This window comes from Microcaecilia unicolor, chromosome 9 (genome assembly GCF_901765095.1).
Source record: "Microcaecilia unicolor chromosome 9, aMicUni1.1, whole genome shotgun sequence".
Classification (NCBI taxonomy): domain Eukaryota; kingdom Metazoa; phylum Chordata; class Amphibia; order Gymnophiona; family Siphonopidae; genus Microcaecilia; species Microcaecilia unicolor.
The window spans coordinates 189,217,313-189,243,774 of record NC_044039.1 but is presented as its reverse complement, the minus strand read 5'-3'; the positions used below and the strand labels follow the sequence as shown (position 1 = coordinate 189,243,774).

The window sequence follows — 26,462 nt, the reverse complement described above, 5'->3', positions numbered from 1 at the left end:
ACAGCTGCCGGCCCTGTCTGCCCCGCCTGTGATGTATCATTTCTGAATTTGGAAATGGCCCCAAAGGGGCGGCTGGAACTGCTTTTGCGGTTCCTGCACTAAAGCATTGGTATCTGTGGTCATCTTGCCCACGTTTGCTTTTTCAGAAGCCTTCTCTGTCCCCAACAGGACTTGTTGGAGTGGGGAGCCTGCCTTTCTTAGCCACCTCAGGTCTGCCTGCAGGGGGAGGTGGGGACCAGTGGGGGCCCCTAGCGGATTTTGGCTCCAGAGCTGTTCCTGCAAGCCCTGCAGGAAGACGCTGGCCTCTCAGCCAGTGTTGGGCCCAGATGTCACCACCGGGGCCCCATTCTGAAGGTCAGGCACCACAGGGGGATCAGGGGTTACTGGACACCCCACCTTGATCAGCTCCACAATATCACGGAGGATTCTCCCTCGGACCAAATTCAAAACTACTAACACAGTAAGCACCTAGTGCAAAAAATGTGATCAACAACAATTACTGCACCAAACTGCAGAAATGTGAGAACCAATGTCGCACACCAAACTTTAGGGAGAAAGAGACCTCGATAACTATACTCAAACAGCACTTTTAGTCTTTTCAGACTCTTTTCCTTTTTCTTTCATCAGTCTTAAACCCCCTCATTTTTTGTGTGCTGCTGTGCAAATTGTCACATCTATCTATTGTCACATCTCATATTTACAGTGTTAACTTAGCGTTATCTAAACAAGTAACTTCATGAAGAGAGCACTTATCTGATGCACCCGACAGGGCCGCCATTTCACTCGACAGTGCTGGCTTCCTCAGGTGTTCAATATTTCTTGCATGCTCAATTTCACTTCTTTACATCTTTGGGACAGAACACAGACAGGTTACCCAAATATTCAGTCCAGTATCCTTAAACAAATTAAAGTTGCAGACTGCTTACAGCTTCCCTCTCCGTGCCCAGTCTAATTATATCAGCTACCATTGACACCTAATATAGACCTAACATAGGAAATAGAATACAGATCATTTCCTGTTGGACATACCAATACAAAGGAAGCCACAGAAGTGGAGAAACTGGATCCACTACGAGAAGAAATGCAGAGGCAAGCGTGATCAACAGGACACTTCCAAACAAATCCAAGGAGACGAAAGATGGTAAAATATTCTTTAATAGTAGATAAGACTCAACACGGCACCCTGTTTTGACGAACACCGCCTGCCTTAGGAAGCCTGTACTTGGTAAACGTCAGTTGATAAGTTGAAGAAAGTGAACCAAATAAAGCCTTTAAAAAGGCTGTTGATTGATAAATAAAGCTGAGAGAAGAGTCGAGTGCAAAAAATGCCAAATAGCAGTATCGTTGACACACACACACACACACACACACACACACACACACACATACATATATATATATATATATATATATATATATTTTTTTTTTTTTGGTGCTAAGTCAGTTTAAGATCTATTACAAAAAACACATTCCAATCTATCAGTGAATTTAAACCCTTTGGTTCCATAGTTTTCATAACCCCCGTGTTTGGTGCATTTCCTTATCAATGATAAAACTAGTTCTTGATGCCCCTGGAACTCATGGAGTAGTATCTGCGCATTCCCATCACAGACTATCACAAGAGGTATTTTCACTTTGTTGCTTGGGTTGCACTTCCATTTCAGGCTTTGCCTTTGTTTTTGGCTACAGCTTCCCACACCTTTTCCAAGCACATGGTGGTGGTAGCTACACATCTGTGTCGCCAGGGCATCCTGGATTTATCCCTGTCTGGAGAATTGGCTGATTCAGGTGGACATAGAGGAAGCCAGTTTGGCCACCTCTCAGGTCATATTTCTCCTGGAGGGCCTGGATTGGGACATAAGGCAGGGGAAGAGTCACCTGGTTCCCTCTCGAGGCCTGGAGTACCTGGGTGGCCAATTTGACACCGCTTGGGGGGATAGTTTCCTTTCGGAGGAATGAGCAGAAAAGCTTCAGGCACAAATTGTATAACCTGAAGATACTCAAGGTATGGGATTACCTGCAACTCCTGGGCTCCATGGCAGTGACACTGGAGGCGGTGCCCTGGGCGAGAGCACATATAGGTCCCCTGCAGTTGGCCCTATTGTCCTGTTGAACCCCAGTTCCCAAGGACTTTGAGCATCCCCTCCCTCTCTCTGCCAGGGCGAGAGTCAGTCTGGATTGGTGGGACAGCTGGTTTACCTCCTGGAATCCCTGGAGTGAATGCTAGTCACTACAGATGCAGATCTCCTTGGTTGAGGAGCCCATTGTCTGAGTCGAGTGGCACAAGGAGCCTGGTCTGTGCTGGAGGCATCTTGGTCCATCTGTCACCTGAAGACTCGAGTGGTCTGCCTGGCCCTGCTGGAATTCTTGCCTCACCTTGAGTATTGCGTTCAATTCTGGTGACCGTATCTCAAAAAAGATATAGCAGAATTAGAAAAGGTTCAAAGAAGAGCAACCAAAATGGTAAAGGGGATGGAACTCCTCCCATATGAGGAAAGGCTAAAGAGGTTAGGGCTCTTCAGCTTGGAAAAGAGACAGCTGAGGGTGGATATGATTGAGGTCTACAAAATCCTGAGTTGTGTAGAACAGGAAAAGTGAATCAATTTTTCACTCTTTCAAAAAGTACAAAGGCCAGAGGGCACACAATGAAATTATATGGAAATACTTTTAAAACAAATAAGAGGAAATATTTTTTCACTCAAAGGATAGTTAAGCTCTGGAACTTGTTGCTGGAGGATGTGGTAACAGCGGTTAACGTATCTGGGTTTAAAAAGGTTTGGATAATTTCCTGGAGGAAAATCCAGTCTGTTCTTGAGAGAGACATGGGGGAAGCCACTGCTTGCCCTGGGATTGGTAGCATGAAATCTTGCCATTTATTTGGGTTTCTGCCAGGTACTTGTGACCTGGATTGGCCACTGTTGGAAGCAGGATACTGGGCTAGATGGACCATTACTTTGACCCAGTATGGCTATGTGAACAATAGACAAAGATGGTATTCAGGCAAGCAGTGTCCTTTAGCACAGCACATTTTCCACAAAATTGCAAAGCAGGGAATTTTGCAGAAACCATGCCACCATGGCTCAGAGCATGATGTAGAACATAAGTTAGGTCTCAGGCCCACAAAGGTGACCCAGCAAACACTTCTACAGTTCTCCCCCACCCCCCAAAGGGGAATAACTAAAAAGGAGTATTTTCCAGCTTCAACCTAACTAACAGTATAATTAAACAAGTCAGAACCAACTGGCATGAGGTCAAGATAAATTAATATATTTGCATCCATAATACTACATAAAGCAGTAAACATGTAATATATGGTGTACAATATCACTAACACTAAGCATATAAGATAACTGGTACCATTGAAGTATTACAAGTTCAATCAGTAAATCAGAATCTGTTAAAGGTATCTCAGAGGTACTAAACATCAAAATGACTACTTCACTAAAATTGTTTGTACATTGTTTTGCATTACTGATTCAGTAAACAAAATGAACATAACCAAATAAGCATGCAACAATTAGTAAATCAATGTAATCAATGAATTAGGGCATGCATAAGGTGGGGGAATCAATCATTATGGTTAGTCTTCACAAATCTTGTAGTCTCATGGTCACTGGAGATGGTCCTTGATGAATGATGCGACAGATAAGATTCTTACACATCAGATAGATGATAGACATGAAGACGATGATCCAAAGGGTGGAAAAAGCAAGTAGTAAAAAATGATAGTAGACAGGTGTCATGGAATGCCTAGCACCCACCTGGGGCTAATCCTGTTGCCACCTAGAAGGTCTCTCCCAGCACTGCTCAGGCCCACTACCACCTGTGCACATGCATATCCTTCCTCCCATCTGCTGGGTTAAGCTTGTCTCTAAGTGAGTCTCCCACACGCAGCTTAATCCCCAGTGGTTTCTAAGAACACTGGAGCCACAGTTCCAGGGGTCCCCACAGTCCCTAGAAAGCACCCACAGTCCCAAAATACAAACCACCAGGATTCTTAATCCAGGAAAAACAGAGCTAATTGATTTATTATCATAGCAAGTTAGAACAGTGAACAGATGAATAGGGTGTAATTAGCATACAGTAAAACAGGTAAGTTAAACAGGAATCAGTATTAAATTAACTAAACATTTATTCAGTACCTGAGTAGTACTTGGGGAGTGCAGGAAAACTAACTGCTCACTGTCTTTGAACAGGGTCTCAATATAGAGGTCTGTACCTTCCACACTCTCATTCTGAGACTAAAGATTTCCAGCAGATTCAGTCAGAGCCCAGAGCATATAAACACTGAGGGGCTCTGACTAACTGCAGTGCAGATTACTTCAGTTTAAGAGGGAAGAAGAAAACTGTCACTTCTATACCAACTTTACAAACAAAGGACAGTCACCATCTTCTGGCCAAACAAGGGAAATGCACATCATAAAAAATAGCTATACAATTTACAAGCAGGAAAATTCCCTGTTTCCCCACAACAGGTAACCTCCACAACAAGTCTTAACTTCATGTACAGTGTGCATGTTGTCATGGTCAAGTTCAATAGTATGAGAGTCTTTGGAATCCATTAGATGCTTCAGTTCTTGGACAAAGTTGATGGGATGACCATAGAAAAACATCAATCTGTTTGAGCTCTGCTTCAAGATAAAACTTAACAAAGGAATTCTTAGGAGCAGAAATGAGAAAAACATAACTGGGTAAAGGAAAACGATTACTAATATCACATCCAAAATTGTGACTTGCCTCAAGGATGTACTTACAATCCAATCACTGTTTACCATAGCAACTATAGTATCTAAATAATTACCATACGTGGTTAAAATAATTTTACATTTTTCTCACACATTAACATTGGACAAGCCACAAGTGGTGGGCTTCAGGAACGGTTTACCAGGGCACAGCCAATAGATATCTTTGGTTCTTTGACAAGAGAGTCAAATTAGGAACCAGATATTGTTGTTCGTCCTCAGATTGGAAGGCAGTGTACTCAAGAGCCTCTACTCAAAGGTAAAGATTGTCTTTCCAGGCACCAACATTAATAACTTGTTTCAGCTGTAAACATTCTCAGGTAAAATAAAAGGCACATGCAAGGCAAACACGATTTCTATAGGATCAATATCAACATATAGTGCAGCGTTTTTCAACTGGTGTGCTTTGGCATATTGGTGTTCCTTGCCTGCTGCCCAGGTGTGCTGCGGGATTTTGGGAATCCCCATTACACTGCCTGAGTTTTTTTTGTTTTTGTTTTTCCATCATGCTGCATTTCTCTCTCCCTCCTCCCCGAATGTGAGTGAGTCAGCAGGTTTCTTTACACTCTCCCTCCTCTCCTGGGTCCAAACACTTCTCCCTCTTCTTCCGATGCCTGCGACGCTTCCAAATTTTCTCCAGCAGCGATCAATAAACATGCTGTCTGCAGCTGGCGCTGGAACCTTTCTTCTGTATGTCGCGCTTCCTGCTGATGCAATTTCCTGTTTACGCAGGGGCCGGGATGTCCAAAAGAGAGGTTTCAGCACCAGCTGCAGACAGCGTATGTTGATCACTGCTGCAGCAAAGAGAGAAGTTTGAAGTGCCGCGGGCATGGGAAGAAGCAGGAGAAGTGTTGACTTGCGCTCTGGGAGAAGGAAGCAGAGACAGGTTAGAAGTGCCGTGGGGCTAGGCAGGGGAGGGAGAGCTGCTGGATTCGCGGGGAAAGGTCAGGAGAGATGCTAGACTGGCAGGGGAAGGGGGCAAAAGGAAATCTGGACCTGCAGGGAGAGGGGAGATGCCAAGCTACCCAGAAAGGTTGTGATTAACTACCAGGGGGCAACTGGGCAGAGAGGGGGAGATGCAAAACTACCCAGGGGGACCCAGAGAGAGAGAGGGGGAGATGAGATGCCATAGTGGGGAGAGATGTGGGACTGTGGTCAGTGGGAGATGGAGGGAAGAGGGGGGGGCATGGAAAAAAAGGAAGACAGTGGGCATGGAGGAGCATAGGGACAGAGAGGGTCAATACTGGATAGAGAGAGGGTAGGACACAGAGGACCAATACTGAACTTGGGGGAGGGGTGGTTAGGGACAAAGAAAGGAGCCTGTGGTCAGGGAAAGGGATGATGTTAGGCATGGGGACACAGAGGGGGTAGGGATACAGATTGGAGATGTTCGACAGGGGAAGTGAAATGCAGAGCATGGGGGCAGGCTAGGAACAGGGACACACAGGGAAAATGGACATGGAAGAGAAGAGGGAAAGGAAAATGGAACTTGATATACCATCTTTCTGAAGTTTTTGCAACTACATTCAAAGCGGTTTACATATATTCAGGTACTTATTTTGTACCAGGGGCAATGGAGGGTTAAGTGACTGGCCCAGAGCCCCAAGGAGCTGCAGTGGGAATCAAACTCAGTTCCCCAGGATCAAAGTCCCACTGCACTACTACTACTTATCATTTCTATATGCCTCCACTCGGGAGAGAGGCTGCACATTATAGGGAAGAGAAGAGGGGAAACAGGCTGTATGTATAGGGAAGGGGAGACTGGTTGCACATATAGGGAAGGATAGAGAAGAGGGGAGCAAGGCTGCATATAAAGGGAAGAGGGGAGTGAGATAAATTTGAGAAGGAGGCAGACAAATTGAAGAAAGCTGAACTTGAAACATCAGTGTCAAACTGACATAGGGCAGGAGGTGAGAAAAAAAATTGCAAATGGAACGCAGGCCCTGGAAACAGAGTTAAGTGCACAATACGGAGGAAAGCATAAGTACATAAGTATTGCCATACTGCGAAAGACCGAAGGCCCATCAAGTCCAGTATCCTGTTTCCAACAGTGGCCAATCCAGGCCACAAATACCTGGCAAGATCCCAAAAAAGTACAAAACATTCTATACTGCTTATGCCAGAAATAGTGGATTTTCCCCAAGTCCATTTAATAATGGTATATGGACTTTTTCTTTAGGAAGCCGTCCAAACCTTTTTAAAACTCCGCTAAGCTAACCGCCTTTACCACATTCTCTGACAACGAATTCCAGAGTCTAGTTACACGTTGAGTGAAGAAAAATTTTCTCAGATTCGTTTTAAATTTACTACATTGTAGCTTCATCGCATGCCCCCTAGCCCTAGTATTTTTGGAAAGTGTAAACAGACGCTTCACATCTACCCGTTCCACTCCACTCATTATTTTATAGACCTCTATCATATTTCCCCTCAGCCGCCTTTTCTCCAAGCTGAAGAGCCCTAGCCACTTTAGTCTTTCCTCATAGGGAAGTTGTCCCACCCGCTTTATCATTTTCGTCACCCTTCTCTGCACCTTTTCTAATTTCACTATATCTTTTTTGAGATAGGGCGACCAGAATTGAACACAATATTCGAGGTGTGGTTGCACCATAGAGTAATACAAAGGCATTATAACATCCTCATTTTTGTTTTCCATTCCTTTCCTAATAATACCTAACATTCTGTTTGCTTTCTTAGCCACGGCAGCACACTGAGCAGAAGGTTTCAACATATCATCAATGACGACACCTAGATCCCTTTCTTGGTCTGTGACTCCTAACCTGGAACCTTGCATGACGTAGCTATAATTCAGGTTCCTCTTTCCCACATGCATCACTTTGCACTTGCATACATTAAACGTCATCTGCCATTTAGATGCCGTCTCGCAGGCTCTTAAGGTACTCTTGTAATTTTCACAATCTTCCCGCGATTTAACGACTTTGAATAACTTTTTGTCATCAGCAAATTTAATTACCTCGCTAGTTACTCCCATCTCTAGGTCATTTATAAATATATTAAAAAGCAGCGGTCCCAGCACAGACCCCTGGGGAACCCCACTAATTACCCTTCTCCATTGAGAATATTGACCATTTAACCCTACTCTCTGTTTTCTATTTTTTAACCAGTTTTTAATCCACAATAGAACACTGCCTCCTATCCCATGACTCTCCAATTTCCTCTGGAGTCTTTCATGAGGTACTTTGTCAAATGCCTTCTGAAAATCCAGATACACAATATCAACCGGCTCACCTGTATCCACATGCTTGTTCACCCCTTCAAAGAAGTGTAGTAGATTGGTGCGGCAAGAGCTGCAGAGCACAGTACTTCCTTCCTGCCGCATACAAACAGCCTCTTTGGACGCAGCAAGAAGGAAGGACTCTGGTCTGTGGTGCTGCTGCACATAGGAACAGGAGAGCAATGCTAGTGCCAGGCCCTGGGGAAGTTTGCTGTGCACAGTGACAGCCTGGAGCATGAGTGCAGGACAAGTAAGCGGGGTGGCGGTGGGATGAGGGGTGGGTCTGCCTGGATAGGGGGTGGGCCCAGAAGGGGGCGGACCCAAGGGTTTGTTTGCCCCAGGCCTGGCTTTGTCTCTCGGTGGCCCTGCAGCTAAGGTAGGGTGGATAAACATGTCCTGTTACAGTATGTACAGCCAGAGCCACTCTTTGTGTGTATGTGTAAGAGACTAGTAAGATAGTTACTTCTTCCATTAAAGATCTGGTTGAAGAGCCAAGCTTTCATCTGCTTCCTGAAGTAGAAATAACAAGCAAAGCCTTTCAGGGAGTGCATTCCAGAGTGTGGAGGCTACTCCGGAGAAGGCTCGCTTGCAGGTATCACATCGTGTAATGCCTTTGGAGAGGGTGTGATTAGGGATACTCCTTGGGAGGACCTTATTGTCCTTGGAGATATGTAGAGGGTAATCCCGTTCAAGTAATCAGGCCATTTTCTTTACGGGCCTTGAAGATCATACATAGAGTTTTAAATTTAGCCCTGTATTGTACTGGTAGCCAGTGAAATTTTTGCAAAAATTGTGTGATGTGGCCACAACGCTTACAACCTTCTATTAAACTCCTAATACTAAGCTTATCATTTCTCATGCCCTTTAAGAAAATTTTCTAATTGAAAAGATTCCCAGAAAATAAATTCCTTTCCCTAAAAAGCTATAAGACGCTTATACGGATATTTAAGGAAAAAAAGTAGCCCTCAGGACCAATACTCTACGTTTCAATAGCTAAAAAAGCTTTTCTTGAGTGTCCATAGAGACTATTATCCCAAGAGAGAATTTCTTTTAGATTTCAGGTCAGTATTTTTTCCCGTATGAAATTTGTTTAAGAAAAGATGACAGCCTTGGTTTAACTTTATTATTCTTGTCTTATGCTTCTAGCTTTATTTTTTTTTCAACCTTTCTTACATTATCCCTTGTATTTGTGGAGTTTTGTGCTACTTTTATTTTTGCATGTAGGAAATTGCTGATTGAGAACATTAAGAATACTTATGAATTTATTATTTTTATTTTTGCTACAGTCTGAGAAGTTTCTCTAATTAAAAACTTTTTTATTATCTTGCAGGCTGAAAATTTACTACTAGATGCGGATATGAACATTAAAATAGCAGACTTTGGTTTTAGTAATGAGTTTACGGTTGGTAATAAACTGGATACGTTTTGTGGGAGTCCCCCATATGCTGCTCCAGAACTCTTTCAAGGAAAGAAATATGATGGACCTGAAGTAGATGTTTGGAGCTTAGGTGTTATTCTTTACACTCTAGTGAGTGGATCTCTACCTTTTGATGGACAAAACTTAAAGGTATATTGCTAATTAAATCTAATTTTCCTATATATACATCATATTTTGTTGTATAAGATCAGGTTTTTGTAATTTTAAGGAAAAATGACAATTTGTTTGATAACGCATGCCTTTGCCATCCCAAAGGAGCTAAGGGAAAGAGTATTAAGAGGAAAATACAGGATTCCTTTCTATATGTCAACTGACTGTGAAAACCTTCTGAAACGTTTCCTGGTGCTAAATCCAATCAAAAGAGGCACTCTAGAGGTAAAGTATAAAAATTGCATGCAGCTTGTCATCCTAATTAATGCAGTAGTACTATCATGAGTCATCCAGTTATCAATTAGAAAAATTGCTGTTCGTTGTCTGACAGTTATTTTTGTGAACAGAACAAAAAGAAGCAGCAGATTGGAAAAAAAAATTCAGTGTTCAATTTATTCACCACTAAAATAATAAATATATAAATAGCTGAAAACCCAACATGACCATGTTTCGCCATCTCATAGGACTGCATCAGGGACTTGAAACAAAACTGTCAATAAACATACAAACAGTAAATAAATGCTCTGCTTCAATCCATTTTCCAACATCCATTTATCAATAACAGTTCACTGGGTTCAGAATTACAGTATTTTTTATATATATATATTTTCATAAATGGATCTCTCAGATCAGCGCACCTTCCCCTAATAAGGCTAAATGAGCCTAGCATATGTCTGAAAGAGGCGTAGCGCAATCTTCATCGATCCTTAAATATATTTTTTTTCTCATTTTTTTTCTTTTTAAACAATTTCTATCTATTTTCAGTTATTACATCCAATATTTCTACTAAATGTTAGCAATATATTGAGGTACTTAGCTTCTCACGATTTTCCAACGTCAGCAATTTAGCTATATTTTATTTTCAAAAGCTGGAGACCAGATGTCAACCGACACAGATCCATATTTCGCGTTATAAAACGCTGTTTCAAGGTAGTCTCCACGCAAATGTCAAACAGTCCCCATCTAAGACTGTTTTGTTCCAAGCTACTGGTACAGTCCTTTGAGAGGGCGAAACATGGCCATGTCGGGCTTTTAACTATTTTATATATTTATTATTTTAGTGGTGAATAAATTAGACACTTTGAATTTTTTGGCGATCTGCTGCAGCTTTTTGTTCCGTGCTGGATCTTGTAGATCGATTGCCCATTTGTTTTCTTAGTTATTTTTGTGATGCATAAATAGGCAGATTCAGTTTGCTATGGTCAAATGATCCGCTGAATGTGATCCACTGTGTGGGACTGAGTGGCTTAAAAGTAATTTATTGCTGCTTAAAGGATGATTTTTATGCTACCGGTAGGTAAAACTTTCATTGGGGGTTTACTGTGATTTTCATATCTGATAACACCTTCATTTGCAGTGCCATTTGGAACCTGATATTCTCCAATGACAAGCAGGCTGAAGTATTCTCACATGTGGGTCGGCATAAAAACACAGCAAAAAATAAAAGATTTGTCAGAGCCTTCTTTTGCGCGTGCAGCGGTGCACCGTGCATGCACGGACATACCTCAGTTTCTTTTCTACCGCGTGAGGCTCGAGAGCTTTTTATGTGGCTCCTTTTTTCGCGCCCGGGAAGAGCTTTCTTCATTTTTGAAGTGTATTTTTTTGCCTTCGTTTTTTGTTTTCATTTATTTCTATTTTTTAAAAAAAGTGTTTTTCCCTTTATTTTTCTTAGTTTTGATTGTCCCTCAAAGTTTCCTTTCTTTCTCAATGGAGGCTGTCTTTTAGGGCACGCGGTCGGGTCTCTCTTTTTCTGCCTTTTTTCTCGGCACAATCGAGCCATTTGATTTTGCCAGTGTGGTTTTCCCTTCCATGTCATCGAAGACTCCCAGCGGCTTCAAACGTCGCTCGGTGCAACCGGACCATCTCAGGCACAGATACCCATTCCTAGTGTATCCAGTTCCTTGGGCCTGACCATAGCTCAGCTCATTGTGTCCTTTGCCTTCGTATGAAGAAAAGGACTCAATTGGCTCAAGAAGCCCAGAGAGGAAAAACATTTTGAGGCTTGGTCCGGTGCATCGGGAACCATCAACATCGAGGGACGCATCAATGTCGGGAGTGGAGGTAGGCATGGCTGCTGAGAGACCACACTACGTTGGGAGTAGTGAGACATTGAGTGGTTCTCCACCTGCCTCGAGGCCGCCTGCTGGACTGACACCCCCCCCCCCCCCCCCCCCGGGACTGTCCGTAGGACCCGACCCCAAGGTGACACGGGGATTTGATGTTGGCACTGAGGAGCCTCGGTGAGGTGCATCGAACGAAGTCTAAGAAGCATCGACACCGTTCCCCTCTTGATGCATGGTGCTGGGAGCTCCTGGGCGCTGAGGGATTCAGCACCTGAGAAGTGTCAGCGCCTGGAGGACTGCTTCCCCTCCATACAGGAGGTGCCGGGACGTCGACCTCTCAGCAGTCCAGTTCCTGCTCCCAAGCCTTAGCAGACTGACTGCTCCACTGGCCCCGCAGCCTTTTCCAATGGCGGCTCTCAATGAGTACATCTGGGCCTTGCTTCCAGAGCTTCTGGAAGGACTACTGCATCAATCTGCTTCGGCGTCAGGGGTGCTTGCGCCTGCCATGGTGTCTGCTGCAGCGACGTCTGGCCCTCCGCCTTTGGTGAGGTCTCCGAGCTCGGTGCTGCTTGCGGCTCCAGTACCAGCTGCCACCCAGGTCGACTCCCCTTCGATGTTGGTGGAGGAAGCTTCACCGCAGTCCATGCGGTTGTCAGCCTCTCGACATTGCCATCGAGACCGTAGGTCTTCAGCGTTGAGGCAGTCTCAGTCTCTGAGATCCCTGAGAGAAGTGCTTTCCAACACTGAGGAGGAGCGCTCGTGGGAGTTAGAGGAAGATCCCAGGTACTTTTCCTCCGATGAGTCCTTTGGGATTCCCTCTGAACCTTCCCCTCCACCTGAAAAGAGACGGTCTCCTCCTGAGAGCCTCTCCTTTTCATCATTTGTGCGGGAAATGGCTGAGGCCATTCCGTTCCCTATAGATTTGGATGAGCCCAGGGCTGAGATGCTCGAGATCCTGGACTCATCCACTCCGGGAAGTCTTTATGCGAAACTGGTCGTTCCCTCTGTCTGGCCCTGTAATCCCTAAGAAAACTGATTCCCAGTATCAAATCCACAGTGAACCTGGGTTGATGAGGTCTCAGTTACCCCATAACTCCATGGTAGTGAACGCTGCCCTCAAGAGAGCCAAGAGTACTAGAAACTATGCCTCGGCACCCCCAGGCAGAGAAGCTAGAACCTTGGATTCTTTTGGGAGGAAGACGTATCAGGCTGCTATGCTCATTGCCCGTATCCAATCTTACCAGCTCTTCACGAGCATTCACTTTGGTTGATGCACCTGTCTACTTTGGTTGATGCACTCCCTCTGGAGCAGGCTGAATCTTTTCGCCAGGTGGTCAGGCAGCAGAAGGCTTGTCGTAAATTCCTGGCCAGGGGCGCATACGACACTTTTGATGTGGCATTCAGAATCTCTGCTTAGGGTGTAGCGATGTGCAGACTTGCATGGCTGCGTGTCTCTGACCTAGACCATTTGGTTCAGCAGAGGATGGTGGATGTACTTTGCCGGGGGGATAACCTTTTTGGAGAGAAGGTAGAAGACCTGGTTGACCAGATCAAGAAGCACACAGATGCTATGGCTTCTCTCTCCCGCTGGGCAGTTTCTGCTACATCCTCCTTAACCAGGATGTTTTTTTGGGGGGTTGTGGAGTGCTCCCTATTCCTATGCCAGGTGTAGGTACACTCCGGTGTCCCGCCAGCCTACTCAGACTCAGCCCCAGCATGCTCGTTCCCGTCAGTAGTGTGCACCCAAGGCCCCTTCTGCTCCCCAGCGAAAGCAAGGGACTGGCCGGACGACTTGCTGGTTGGGAGGAGGTTAATGTTTTTTCACCAAAGGTCGCCCCTCATAACCTCCGACCGATGGTTTCTTCAAATAGTCAGGTTAGGATACACACTCAGTCTGGAATCCAAACCTCCAAATTGCCCACCAGGAGCTCATTCATACATCTCCCAGCACAGGCAGGTACTTACAGAGGAACTCTCTGTCCTTCTGAAGGCCCATGCGGTCAAACCCATTCCATCAGGGGAAGAAGGGCTGGGATTCTATTCCAGGTACTTCCTTGTGCAAAAGAAAACAAGGGGGATGCTTCCCATCCTAGACCTAAGGGCCCTGAACAAATTCCTAGTCCGAAAAAAGTTCAGGATAGTTTCCCTGGGCAACCTTCTCCCAATGGTTCAAGAAAACCGATTGGCTATGCTCTCTGGACTTAAAGGAGGCTTACACTCACATCCCGATACTTCCAGCTCACAGGAAGTATCTTCTGTTTCGGCTGGGATCGCAGCACTTTCAGTACCGCATACTTCCATTTGGCCTAGCGTCAGCTCCAAGAGTTTTCACAAAATGTCTAGTAGTAGTTGCAGCGTCGCTACGCAGACTGGGAGTGCATGTGTTCCCTTCTCTTGACGACTGGCTGGTGAAGAGCACCTCAGAGGACGGTGCTCGGGAGTCCATGCGGATGACTATTCAGGTGCTAGAACTACTGGGGTTTGTAAAATTACGCCAAGTCCCATCTCCTGTTCAGAAATTGGAGTTCATTGGCGTGCTACTGGACACAAGGACGGCTAGTGCCTATCTCTCCGAGGCATGAGTAGACAATCTTTTGTCCCTGGTGTCCACAGTTCAATTGTCTGAGCTTGGCAGATGTTGAGACTCTCTTCGAGCACATGGCCTCCACAGTTCGTTACACCCATGGCACGTCTACATATGAAATCTGCTCAGTGGGACCCTAGCTTCTCAGTGGTTTCAAGCTGCGGGAAATCTAGAGGATGTGATCCAGCTATCCACCGACTTTTGCAACTCTTCAGTGGTGAATAGAGAATGACATGGGAGTGGGTAATCGCAGTAAACTGCAGTAATCTGCAGTAAAACCGTAGGAATAGGGAAAAATTTCAAAATTTTACCGCGGGTGCAAAAAGAGGTTATTTCCCCGCCCTGCAGGAGCAGTAATAACCCCTGCACCCCCGCAGTACAACAGACTCCTACCTTTTTCTCATCCTCCCGCCCTTCCTTCCAAGTCCGGTGTCATTCGCTTGCTCTCCCTGCCCCCCCCCCCCCCCCCCGCCATCTTGTCCTGTATCGCACTCCCTCTGCAAGCTCCGGTGTCACTCCTGCACCTCTCCGCTGTGCTCCCGCTGCAGCCTTACCATCTTCCGGGCTGCCGGCAGCATTAGCAATGTAAGCACGCTGCCTTCATGGAGCCCGGAAGCCGCCTCTGTATTGCGACTTTCTGCTTCCGCTCGCTGCAGAGAGAAGGCTTTCTGGCGCACGAAGGCAACGTGCTTACATTGCTAATGCTGCTATCAGTCCGGAAGATGGAAAGGCTGCAGCGGGAGCACAGCGGAGAGGTGCAGGAGTGACACCAGAGCTTGCAGGAGGGGAGGGAGAATGCAATACAGGACCCGATGGCAGCAGTGGCGGGGGTGGGAGAGCGAGCAACACCGGACCCTGTGGGAACGGAGGGAGGGAGAGTGACACCGACCCTTTGGGGGGGTTGAAGGAAGATTGGGAGAGTGACACCAAACTTGGGGGGGGGGGGGGGGAAGCGCCACAAGATCTTGTGGGGACGGGGGGGAGTAGTTGTAAGAATACAGTTCAAATAGTTAAAATGTGTGCTCAAATGGGAGAGGGTTTTATTATAAAGATATGTTCAAATTATTGATATCAGGCATTTTTTAAAATATGAAATAATCAAACCAATGGGCCAATGATCACAAGCCCCGTGCTGTTCCAAACAGCGCTCTAAAATTTGTGCCAGAATAGCGTGGGGCTTTAATGCCCCTATGATCAGAGCTAATAGCATGCAAATATAGGCATGCTATTAGCTGTGGTCATAGGGGTACTTCTGCAGTAGGAGAGGTTTGACAGGTGCTGGATTTTTCTATGGACCTGTTAAACCTAAGCCTGCTTTCCCTCCCCCCACCCCCCAAACACAAGGCCTTTGAGGAATGGTGGACCTTCAGGCCCCTCACCCCTGAAACACAAAAACCCTGGTGGTCCAGTTGGGACCGCTATTCCTCTCTCCCCTCTCCAGCTCGCACCCCCCCCCCCCCCCCACACCGCGGTCTACCTCATTGTAGTAATAGTTAAAGGGAGGAAGGGAGGGACTAGCACTCTCACTCCTCTTCGGGCACTTCCTCAAAATGGCGGCGCCCTGCTCGGTACATTCTGGTGAGAGAAGGAAGGATAGCGGTCCCACAGGACCACCAGGGCATTTTTGTTCAATGTGGGAGGGGGGAAGCTAGCAGTCCCACTGGACCTCCAGGCTTGGGGGGGGGGGGCTTAGTTTTGACAGATCCAGGAGAAAATCCAGGATCTGTCAAACCTCTTCAGTGGGTCTCTCCTATTTCTCCTTTCTTGGTAAACCCTAACATCAGCTCTGAGTTGGTGTAGCGTTTGCAGCAGGAGTGGTGCGCTGCCCGCTGATCATTAAGGAGGAATGCGGGAGACCCTTATTTGCATGCAGTTAGCGATCAGAGCCGGCAAGTGCATTGTTTCACATGCTGGCCAGCTCTGATTGTCGGGTAGAAGCAAATGTGGATTCTAGTAGGTCGCTATTGACCTCTAGCGCCTGCGTTTTGCTTTTGATCATCTGCCTCTAAAAGATGCCTTCCTTTTGAAAAATAGTGTAGGTGGATAAAAACATTGTCTACTATATCTGAGAATCCAAAAATATACTATGAATAGCACAGTGAAGTAAGAAATATTGAGAAATAGCTCATTTAAATTTAAGCATATAAGTTATTAAAATAAAAATTATTGATGAAGACAGTTTAACAAGAGTACTGTAGTGTACTTCAAAATGGAGTAGGAGATTCCTGGTTGAGTCTGCTGTATAAAGTAGGGATTGGTCATGTGAAAGATAATGCCCCTAATATTAAGGAAGAGAGGAAAGACGGCTTCCACTTACCTTGTAACTCCCTGATGGCCAAAGGCGAGGCACCTAGGGAAAGTCTTGGAGGAGATTTTTGTCTAGATATCCTGGTTGGACACATGGCAATAACACATGCTCCCCATATGGTGAGGGATAAGATAAAGACAAAAAAAGCACCACTGGGCCTTCAAGAATGAGATAATAGCCGTCCTTTATTGTGAAAAAGACCCGACATGGGCCGTGTTTCGGCGCACAAGCGCCTGCCTCAGGGGTCAGGATATATCTTCACAATATATGAGCAGAAGTTCTAAATGAATTGCCAGTTACCGCTGGACGTACATTCAATCACGCTGAACGCTGGCTAGTTTCAAAACTGCCAAAAACACAGCCCGTGTCTGGTCTTTTTCACAATAAAGGATGGCTATTATCTCTTTCTTGAAGGCCCAGTGGTGCTTTTTTGTCTGTTGTATACTTGTATGCTGTAATACCCTCTCTTTTGTTACTGAGGGATATGATAAAGTAATGTGCCTCAATTAATGCCTCTCATCTTTAATTGCTAAGTTATGAGGAAACAGTGTTAAACTTTTGCATATTCAGCAATTACTTTTTTCCATATATTATGAATGAGATTTTCTCTTTATTCTGTCCTCACCTTTCCTCACATATACATACAATTTGATTTTCTGGATTGTACTATTGTCTCATGAATTTTTCAGTAGCTTTTAGATTTATCCTCAAAGATGCTTTTTCTAAAGAGTGCTTGTCTGATAGAAGAAATGTCTTGTATGAGAAGAATTAAGATAAGGATTTGAACAAACGTTTAATTGAAATTGTCTTTCTGACATATGGTGAGAAGGATTAAAGTCTTCAGTTAACCCATTAATTTACCTTCTCTTAATTTGGAAGAGGAGCTGCTGAACCTGTTTTAGTTGATCATTGTGCACTCGAGACACAAAGTATCTTCTTGTTTCTGGTGAAGGAAATATTGCTAAATGTGTGGGGTTTTTTCCTTTGCCATTATGGAGAAGCGTGCGTAAGTTAAGTGTTCCGTTCAACAGCATAATGTAACATGTTTGCTGAGCCTTCTATGTGTCAGTGCTACCAGAGTTTCACCCCCCCTCCCAGACAGATTATCGCAGATGGTTAGAAAGAGATTCCTGGAGTGTGCAATACAGAAGAAACTGAGGTTTAAACACGACAATTCCTTTGTAAAGTTCAGTACAGCCTCTAACATATGTAGGCATTGATGAGCTGAATCTGTGTTAAATGCTCCTATGCTTGGAAGTTACAAGCCAAATTTGCAGCCTGAAATAACTTAGAACTTGTGTGTAGAGAATGACATGGGGGCGAGGACCAGTAGAAACCGCAGGATGGGAACGAGGACAGATCCCATGGGGATGGGGACAAACTTTGTCCCCGTATCACTTTCTACTTTGAAGCCGGTTAATGAACTGGACTGTTATTCATGTTTTGATTGATGCAGATGACAATATTTTTATTTTTTGGAAAAACAAGCAAACATGCTGGTCACAGCTTTCAAAAATTTTATGGCGTATCCTGTACATCCTGCTACCAGCACATCTTCTAAGAAGACATCTTCTATTGCAGGAGGGACTGTGGAAGACAGGAGAGCTAGACTGAATCCTGAGATTGTTGATTGACTTCTTATTCATCCACAGATTAAAAAATCATAACAATACTTCATAGGGCATATTTTTCCCCTCTAGGACATAGAGAACGGATTGTATTTTGTAGCCCTGGCATTTTAACAGGGTGGATCAGGATTCCTTGGGGAAGTAGAAGTCGGCTATTGTTGGGGTTGGAAGGGTAGAGGGGTGGTGGTGGGAGGGTTATTATAGCTGCTCGTTGTTGTTATTGTTTTCTATTTGTAATTTATACTCAACAGTTGCACAGCATATTGTTCCTTTTTATACTTTAATAAAAAGATTTAAATATAAAATCATAGGTCTTCGAGGCTTCTGCAGATGAGAACAGAGCCCACGGGGATGTGGTGGGGACAGGGACAGAACCGGTGGGGATGGAGACAGAACCCACGGGGTGGGGATGGGGGACATATTTTCTCCTGTGTCATTCTCTACTTGTGTGTAATGTGGCATATTTATTTATTTATTTGTTTCCTTTATATCCCAATAGATCAGGTTCAATGTGACTAACAACTTATTATGATTAACAGTACAGAAAGTGATGCGGGATAGTATGCATTAAGTAGTAATAACAAAACAAAATACATTTGATTTTAAGGAAGCCTTTTACCACAGCACCGTTGGATATATTAGTGCATTCTAATCCTGTACCTAGTGACCCCACAGTCAGGTAGGTTTTCAGGATATCCACAATAAATATATATGAACAAAAGATGTATATGCTGAAGACCCAGTACATGCACATTTTAGCTTGTGCATACTTATATTCCTGAAGACCTCTGGGGTTACCAGGATAGGACTGGGAAGCCCTAATGCTCATTTGTAGCTTCCTTAAGCCTAGTCAGGTGAAATAACTTGCACAGTTGAGGTCAAGTTTTTTTTTATGTGAATGTGGTTTAGTTTTATGTTTAATTGTAACAGTTTGATTTATTGAAACATGTTTCACCTTCAGGCATTGGATCTGAGATCTGATAGATACCTACAGATACTAATGAACAATTCTTTTATAGCAAATTATGAAGGATAGATGGATCAATGCAGGTTATGAGGAAGATGAACTTAAACCTTTCGTTGAACCTGACCTAGACATCTCAGACCAGAAGAGAATAGGTAATTTGTTGCTGATATATTTTGATCAATAAGCATGCAATATATGCTAAAACGCAAATCTTCAGAGCTGTATAAAATGGTGTTGATTTATATAAATAGCTTGGTACTCAGAATACTGAAAATGGCAGCCTATTTTGTATTTCCTATCTGGAAAATGTGTAGCTCTGCAATAGTGCTATAGATATTTCAGCCTAAATAGATAATAAGAAATACTGCTCTTTATGTATAAAGAGCAGTGTTTCTTATTATCTATTTAGGCTGAAATATCTATGTATGCAGAAAATAAATAAATAAAAATCTGCTTATTTATTTATTTTCTGCATAAATGTGTAAGCACTAGATTTTGCAACATTGCATATCCAAGGGGAACTAATTCAGGAGCCAGGTTCCACAATTCAGTTGGGTTTTAACACCAGAGAAGTAAGCACAGTTCCCCCTTCAAGCTCTTTTCCATATCCTGTTTCCAAAACAAGAGGTTAGTTGCAGTGGCATACCTAGGTTGGCTGCCACCTGGGGCGGGTTGCTGCTGCTACACCTGCCCCCTGCAGCGCATCATCCTCACCGCTTTGGGGGTGCATGGAGAAATTGCGTGGCTGTCAGCTCTGCCGGTCCTGTGCCCAAGAACAGGAAGTAATGTAAGAGGGGGCAAGGAACCGGCAGAACCGACAGCTGCGCAACTGCTCCATGCACCCCCTTGCTGCCTGCACCCAGGGCGGACTGCCCCCACCGCCCCGCCCTTGGTACACTAGAGGTTAGTTGACAGTGTAAGTGACTTAGAATTGGTATAAGTGCTGACATTGACTGTATGTGTAGTGTTGTCACCTTTAAATCTGTGCACGCCGTCTACGTTTATATACATGTATAAGTAGCTTTGTATAATGTTTTCCAATTTATATATGTAAATGGTGTTTTTTTTTAAACACATATAACCCTTCTAAAATCAGCTCCTTTAGTGCTAAGCTGATGGAGATGCAGGTTTCTTGCTATAGCTTTCAATTTTGAAGCTGTATTTAGGGCCTAATTCACTTTCCATCCTTGTTGGGGGAGTAATGGGGAGAACTTATTGATTCGGGTCCTTAAGCTCAATACATTCATTTATTACATGTATGTAGAGTTTACAAAACCAGATAACGTGTTTGTTTTTTTTCCAGATGTTATGGTGGGAATGGGATACTCGAGGGAAGAAATTCAAGATTCGCTTAGCAAAATGAAGTATGATGAGATCACAGCTACGTATTTACTATTGGGGAGGAAGTCCTCAGAGGTAAGAGAAGAATTATATTAGTAAACATTATGCTTATTTTGTAATGCAGACTTTACAAAACAGAAATAAATTACTCTGTTAATTTTAATTAGTTTAACTAGACCAGGCATAATGATTGATCTTTATTTTCCCTTAGTAAGTTTGTTTATCAGCTTTTCACCTGATGACTTCCCTCTCTGGGATAGATCAAGTCACAGATGTTCATCTATATTCAGGCTTCTTTTCGGAACGTGTTCTAAATTTGTTTAGAGGAGGCATTAATTGGCAAATCATATAAGGAAGCTTAGATATTTTATTTATTAGGATTTATTTACTGCCTTTTTGAAGAAATTCATCAAAGTAGTGTACAGCAGAATAAGCCAGACATAGACAATTACTACAACAGTAAGAACTATTCAAATACTAGTAGTGTCATATGATACATATTACCACACCTTAATAGACAAAATAGGGTGTAAGCAGGGGTGCATCATATAGAAATAGACATTAGAATAACAGAAGATAGAATATAAGGGTGGCTAACGTAAGGAAAAACTGCACATGTAGTTAGCAAAGGTGTATGGAAATGATAGGTTAGTGCACAGTTTGTGTATGTGTTGGTTTTAAATAGTGTGTACAGAACCTTTGTTCTAGCAATTGTGTTTCTGTATATATGTTAACAGAAAATATCCCTTTTTTCCTTGGCAAAGGTTTGTAAACTCAGTCTTCAGGGGTCACCAATGAGTCCAGTTTTGCAGCTTGTAACATTGACTAGGCATAATCAGTGTCTGCATGCCTGTGTTCTATGCAAATATATTCATATGTATTCTTTGTGGAAATCCTGAAAACCAGACTGGTTTGTGGCCCTCAAGAACCAGATTCAGAGAAACCTGTACTCATTTATATGATTTGGATACAGAGCTAAAAAAATTTTTAACTCTTTGCATATCAAAACAGTCTTGAGAAATTGATAATAAAGAAGATATACAAATTAATGACACTTACATCTCTGGTTGTAACTATATCTGTATTCTGTTTAGCTGGATGCGAGTGACTCAAGCTCTAGCAGCAATCTGTCACTTGCAAAAGTTAGACCAAGTAGTGATCTCAACAATAGTACTGGACAATCTCCCCATCACAAAGTACAGCGAAGCACCTCTTCCACACACAAACAGCGGCGGTACAGTGATCATGGTGAGTGAAAAGGATTCAGTAATGACTGTGTCTGCTGAAAGTATGTCGTTTTCATCATAGGAAAAAACATCAATTCTATAAAGATCACTTTAACACACAGCCCTTGGCTGGGAGAAGAAATCCCAGCTACTGCACAACAGCAGCACATACAAGTGATGTTCGGCTTGTTCTTGTACTCTTAGTTCTTAAGGGACTACTAGTGATCTATAAAAACAGGGTTGTAGAAGGAAAAGGAGAAGATGACAAAAAGGAGAAAAAGTATTTACTAGCTGCAAATGAAGTAGACTCCAGTTCTTATTGAGCTTAGATGTCTGTTAATCTATTATGAGGCAGGTAGACCATGGTCAGCATAGGTCTGAGATGGGAAGATCTCAGTTTCTTAGTAATCATGGCACATAGTTTAGTGGTTTTTCTTTCTATTATGTATATGTTATAATTTGTATGTATGCATAATAGAAAATAAAATACGTTAGATATCATGGTCCGTGATTAGTGAGAATTTGAGGGATAAATATAAAAAGTAGACTTCATGGATGCAGTCATTAAGGTGCATTAAAGTATTAAGTGCAAGATATTTTAGTGTTTTTGTTCATCTAGTTGTAGCTGTTAAGTTCTTCACTTGATCAAAGGAAATTAACAGAGTTTCTCTTTAGCTGGACCATCAATCCCTCCAGTTGTGGCTTATCCGAAAAGAAGCCAGACTAGCACCACAGACAATGACCTTAAAGAAGAAGGCATTCAGGCCAGGAAATCTAGCACCAGTACAACTTCAGGAAAAGGAGTAACTCCACCTAGCCCCATGCTAGGAAATGCTAATAACCCAAATAAGGCAGATATTCCTGAGCGCAAAAGGAATTCTCTTGTCCCCAGTGTAAGTACAAAGACTCTCATTCTTAACTGTACAACTTTCATCATTAAGGGACCTCCATGTCATAACAAGAAATCCCTTCTAAGTTATAAGGGTTCTTACAATTGCAGCAAACTGAGAGAGTTTTTATGTTTCCCCGGTGCTGTACCTTTCTAGTTGTGTGTAAACCTTCATGTGAGAGAGTGCTATAGAGTTATTGTGAAGTAATTAACATTCTTGTAAGGGTACATTTAGCTATAAGAACCACAGTAAGCAAAGTCCATTCTTTTGTTAAAAAAGAGTTCATGTTAGGATATGTGCTTAAGGGATAAAGGAAAAAGACACATGTTTCATGGACAAGGATCACAACAGCCTCACACATGAGTGATGTCACCACCTGACAGAGCTGAGCAAGTCCCAATAGTCAGAAATCTCTGGAAAAAGTTTGAGCATGTGCAGTTTACTACCCAGCAGCTTTCCACAGAACGCTTCAGTTTATATATATTTTTTTCAACTGCCATAGCAATTTGCCATGTCTGAATCCTGTGGTCATATTGGTATTTACCAATAAGAGATTGAGTTTTATCAGGCAGCTGTTATCTTCAATATGGAGAAGACATCAAGGTTTAAGTGCTGCTCTGGCTCTAAAAATTAAAATGTATATCACTGATATGCAGTTTGTTTTGCAGTCTGGGACCATTGCACAATATGAAAAACTGTATTCAATATGCTCATGTGTCATTGAGGACCAGAAAAGATGACTGTGTGATGGCCAAGTCAGAAAAATATAAAACAACCCATGTAGACCCTATAAGGAAGGGATCAAAATAGCATTCTTGCTCATTGAGTAAGCCATCTGCACTGGATGGGCCAACAAACAATCCTGAAAACCGAAGGAAGAAAATGCTTTACCATTTGACATGTCTTGGGCTGCAGCACTAAGTGGCTTCACTCTCCGATGTGGGTGCATGGCACTGAGCAGTGCTTCCATCTGCTGAAATTGCATAGTGAAGGGGCTTCCCCGAGATAGGCTCTGCACTTAGGTCTGGAAGTTCCAGCCCCTTCAAAGTGGTACTTCTCAACATACTCCACCTTCAGAGTCGAAGTCCCAACCCCAGCAAAACTTCATGGGGATTTTCTGATGTCAGTGTGCCATATAAGGACTTCTCCTAAAAGGGAATACACCCTCTGCACACAAGCAGCACAGAACATCATCTCCTTCACTGGCATGCTACAAGGAAACCTCTAGGGGTTCATTCTGTCTGCCAAGGCTTCCTCCCATCCAGTAAACATGAAAGTTTCCAGAGCAGTCTTCAGGGATTAATAACTCCTCTTCATCAGACTCCCCTCAGCACAGACTCCTACATTATTCTGGTGGATTTTCCTCCCCCTCTGGGAAGTAATCAAGAAGGTATGCTACTCCAACTCAGAGGATCGAGTAAAAGCCTTAAGATGCAATCTTCCTAACAGCCCAATAAAATCTAGGCAAAGATGCTTAGTACAAGAGAAAAGATAGTGATAAATTACCCATCACTGTAAAAAGCACTAGACCTCTAGGGAGAGGACATCATCTCAACTATGACTGATTTTCATAAAACTTTGGAGAGAGAGTTCCTTAGAGAAAAATATGGCACACACAGCGCCAGGCTATCTTATCTGCAACTTGGTGATCTTCAATCCAATGAGAAGTAAAGATAAGGATAATTCTGATTTATTTATTTATTCATTCAGAACATTTATACCCTGCTTTATACCACTTAAAGCAGCCTCAAAGCGGCTTACAATGAACTGAGGAAACAATTACAATGACAGTAGAAAGGGTAGAAGGATCAGAGGAAGAAGGGAAGGAAAAATGCACTGAAAGGCTTTGGCCAGATCAGAGGAGATACATGTACAATGAAGTCAGAAATTAATTAGAAACAAAGAAACAGAGAAAAATAGACAATAAGGAAAGGTGAAAAAAGTCCAAAATGGTCCATAAATATGTTGGTAGGAAGGACTTAGGTGATATTTTGAGGCCGAGGTGTAGGCTGAACCCCTTTTTGCTGCCTGCGCCAGTCTCTGATGGTAGAGAAGGTTTTGATTCAGTCGGATTGAACAGTGGCAACTGATTCTTTTCCCATCTCAGTCTATATTCTTAAAGGATAAATATTGCTCTAATAGAAGTAGGCATTTGTACTCTGCAGTTGACTCCGCTGTTTCAAAGCCTCAGCCATGGTCTTCTGGTAGACCATCGAATACTTCTCCATAATGAGGAAGACATCCTAGCTGAAAGATGCATCATACCTGACCTTCCTTCAAAAGGTTGCGGTTGAGCTATCATTGCCAACACAGTGAAAACCAAACCTCAGAACAAAATTTTTAGTAGTACTGAAGTATTCAGATGCTCTAATAGATGATGTAATATCACTTCCTGTCCACGAGATACTATTGGAACAAAAGCAAAAGATCCGGCAAGCATCACTGTCAACTCACTCTACATCCAAAAGGTTGGAGACCCAAAGTACAGAGTGCAAACATTTATGGTCGTAGTAAACTACAACTGCCGCCTTAGTCTGTGGTTCTGAAACTTGCTCTTCTCCAAGGACAAGCAGGCTGTATTTTCACAGTTGGGTCAGGGATCTGCACCGACCCAGGAACCAGCATTCCAAACAGCAAAAAAGTTTGCTGGAGCCTTCTTGCGCGATGCACATCTGACTGCGCATTCGCCAAGTGCCTTCCCGCCCGCTGCTTGGCCGTGCTTCTCAGATGCTTTTTTTCCACATTAGGAGTGGCAGCTAATTTTCCTGGCTCTGCTTCGTCGCCTGGGAGAGCCTCAGTACTTTTTTTCGTGGTTTTTTCCGCTTTATTTTGTTTTGGGGTTTTGTTTTTTTTAAAACCCTCTCCTTTATAGTTCTTAGTTCTTGGACCCGCTTACAAGTTTTTTTTTAGTCACAGCCGTCCTTAGGCTGCTCAGCCAGGATTTTCCCCCCCCCCCCCCCCCCCCTTTTTTGGTGCACTTTTTTCAGCACTATCGAGTTTGTTTTGTTTTTTTTAAATTTGGCTAGGGCACTCTTCCCTTCCATGTCATCGAAAACTCCCAGTGGCTTTAAACGTTCTCGGTGCAACCGGACCATCTCAGGTACTGATACCCATTTGTGGTGTATCCAGTGCCTTGGGCCCGACCATAGCCCAGCTCATTGTGCCCTTTGTATTTGTATGAAGAAAATGACTCAACTGGCTCGAAGCCCAGAGAAAGAAACCTTTTGGGGCTTGGTCCGGTTCTTTGACTTCGACTTCGGTACCAAGGTCGGTGGCATCGACATCTAGGGACGCATCAACGTAGGGAGTGGAGGTAGGCATGGCTGCTGAGAGGCCAAGACACACTGGGAGTAGCGAGGCATCGAGAGGGTCTCCGCCTGCCTTGAGGCCTCCTGCTATGCATGCCCCCTGGGACCGTCCATCGTCAGACCTGACCCCGAGGCGATGTGGGGATTCGACGTTGTCCTTGGTACCGAGGAGCCTCAGTGAGGTGCATTGAATGAAAGCTAAGAAGCACAGACACCGTTCTCCCTTGACGCATGGTGCCAGGAGCTCCGGGGTTCTGAGGGAATCTGCACCTGAGAAGCATCGACACTGGGAGGACCGCTCCCCCTCCATACAAGAGCTGTCGATGCATCGGTTTCTCAGCAGCCCAGTTCCTGCTTCCGAGCCCCAGACAAAACTGTCATCAACTGCTCCACCGGCCTCGCAGCCTATTCTGATGGCGGCTCTTGACGAGCGCATTCGGGCTGAGATGCTCGAGATCCTGGACTACATCGCTCCACCTAAAGAGGCAGTGACATAAGGTACTCAGGGAAGTCCTTATGCGAAACTGGGCATCCCCTCTGTCTGGCCCCGTGATCCCTCAGAAGACAGATTCTCAGTATCAGATC

At 43.8% G+C, this 26,462-nt stretch overlaps 1 protein-coding gene across 3 annotated transcripts in view; it reads left to right on the top strand.

Annotated features, from left to right (window-relative positions):
* The window catches only part of MARK3 (microtubule affinity regulating kinase 3), a 171,941-nt gene that overhangs the window by 96,003 nt on the left and 49,476 nt on the right, over positions 1–26,462 (top strand). For 2 of the 3 annotated variants that reach the window (XM_030214148.1, XM_030214149.1), the window contains exons 8-13: positions 9,305–9,541; positions 9,668–9,787; positions 19,165–19,264; positions 20,416–20,528; positions 21,548–21,701; positions 22,355–22,572. In XM_030214148.1, the coding sequence (XP_030070008.1) occupies positions 9,305–9,541; positions 9,668–9,787; positions 19,165–19,264; positions 20,416–20,528; positions 21,548–21,701; positions 22,355–22,572 (942 nt within the window). The remainder of the gene's footprint in view (positions 1–9,304; positions 9,542–9,667; positions 9,788–19,164; positions 19,265–20,415; positions 20,529–21,547; positions 21,702–22,354; positions 22,573–26,462) is intronic. The other variant, XM_030214150.1, reaches the window with a different exon arrangement.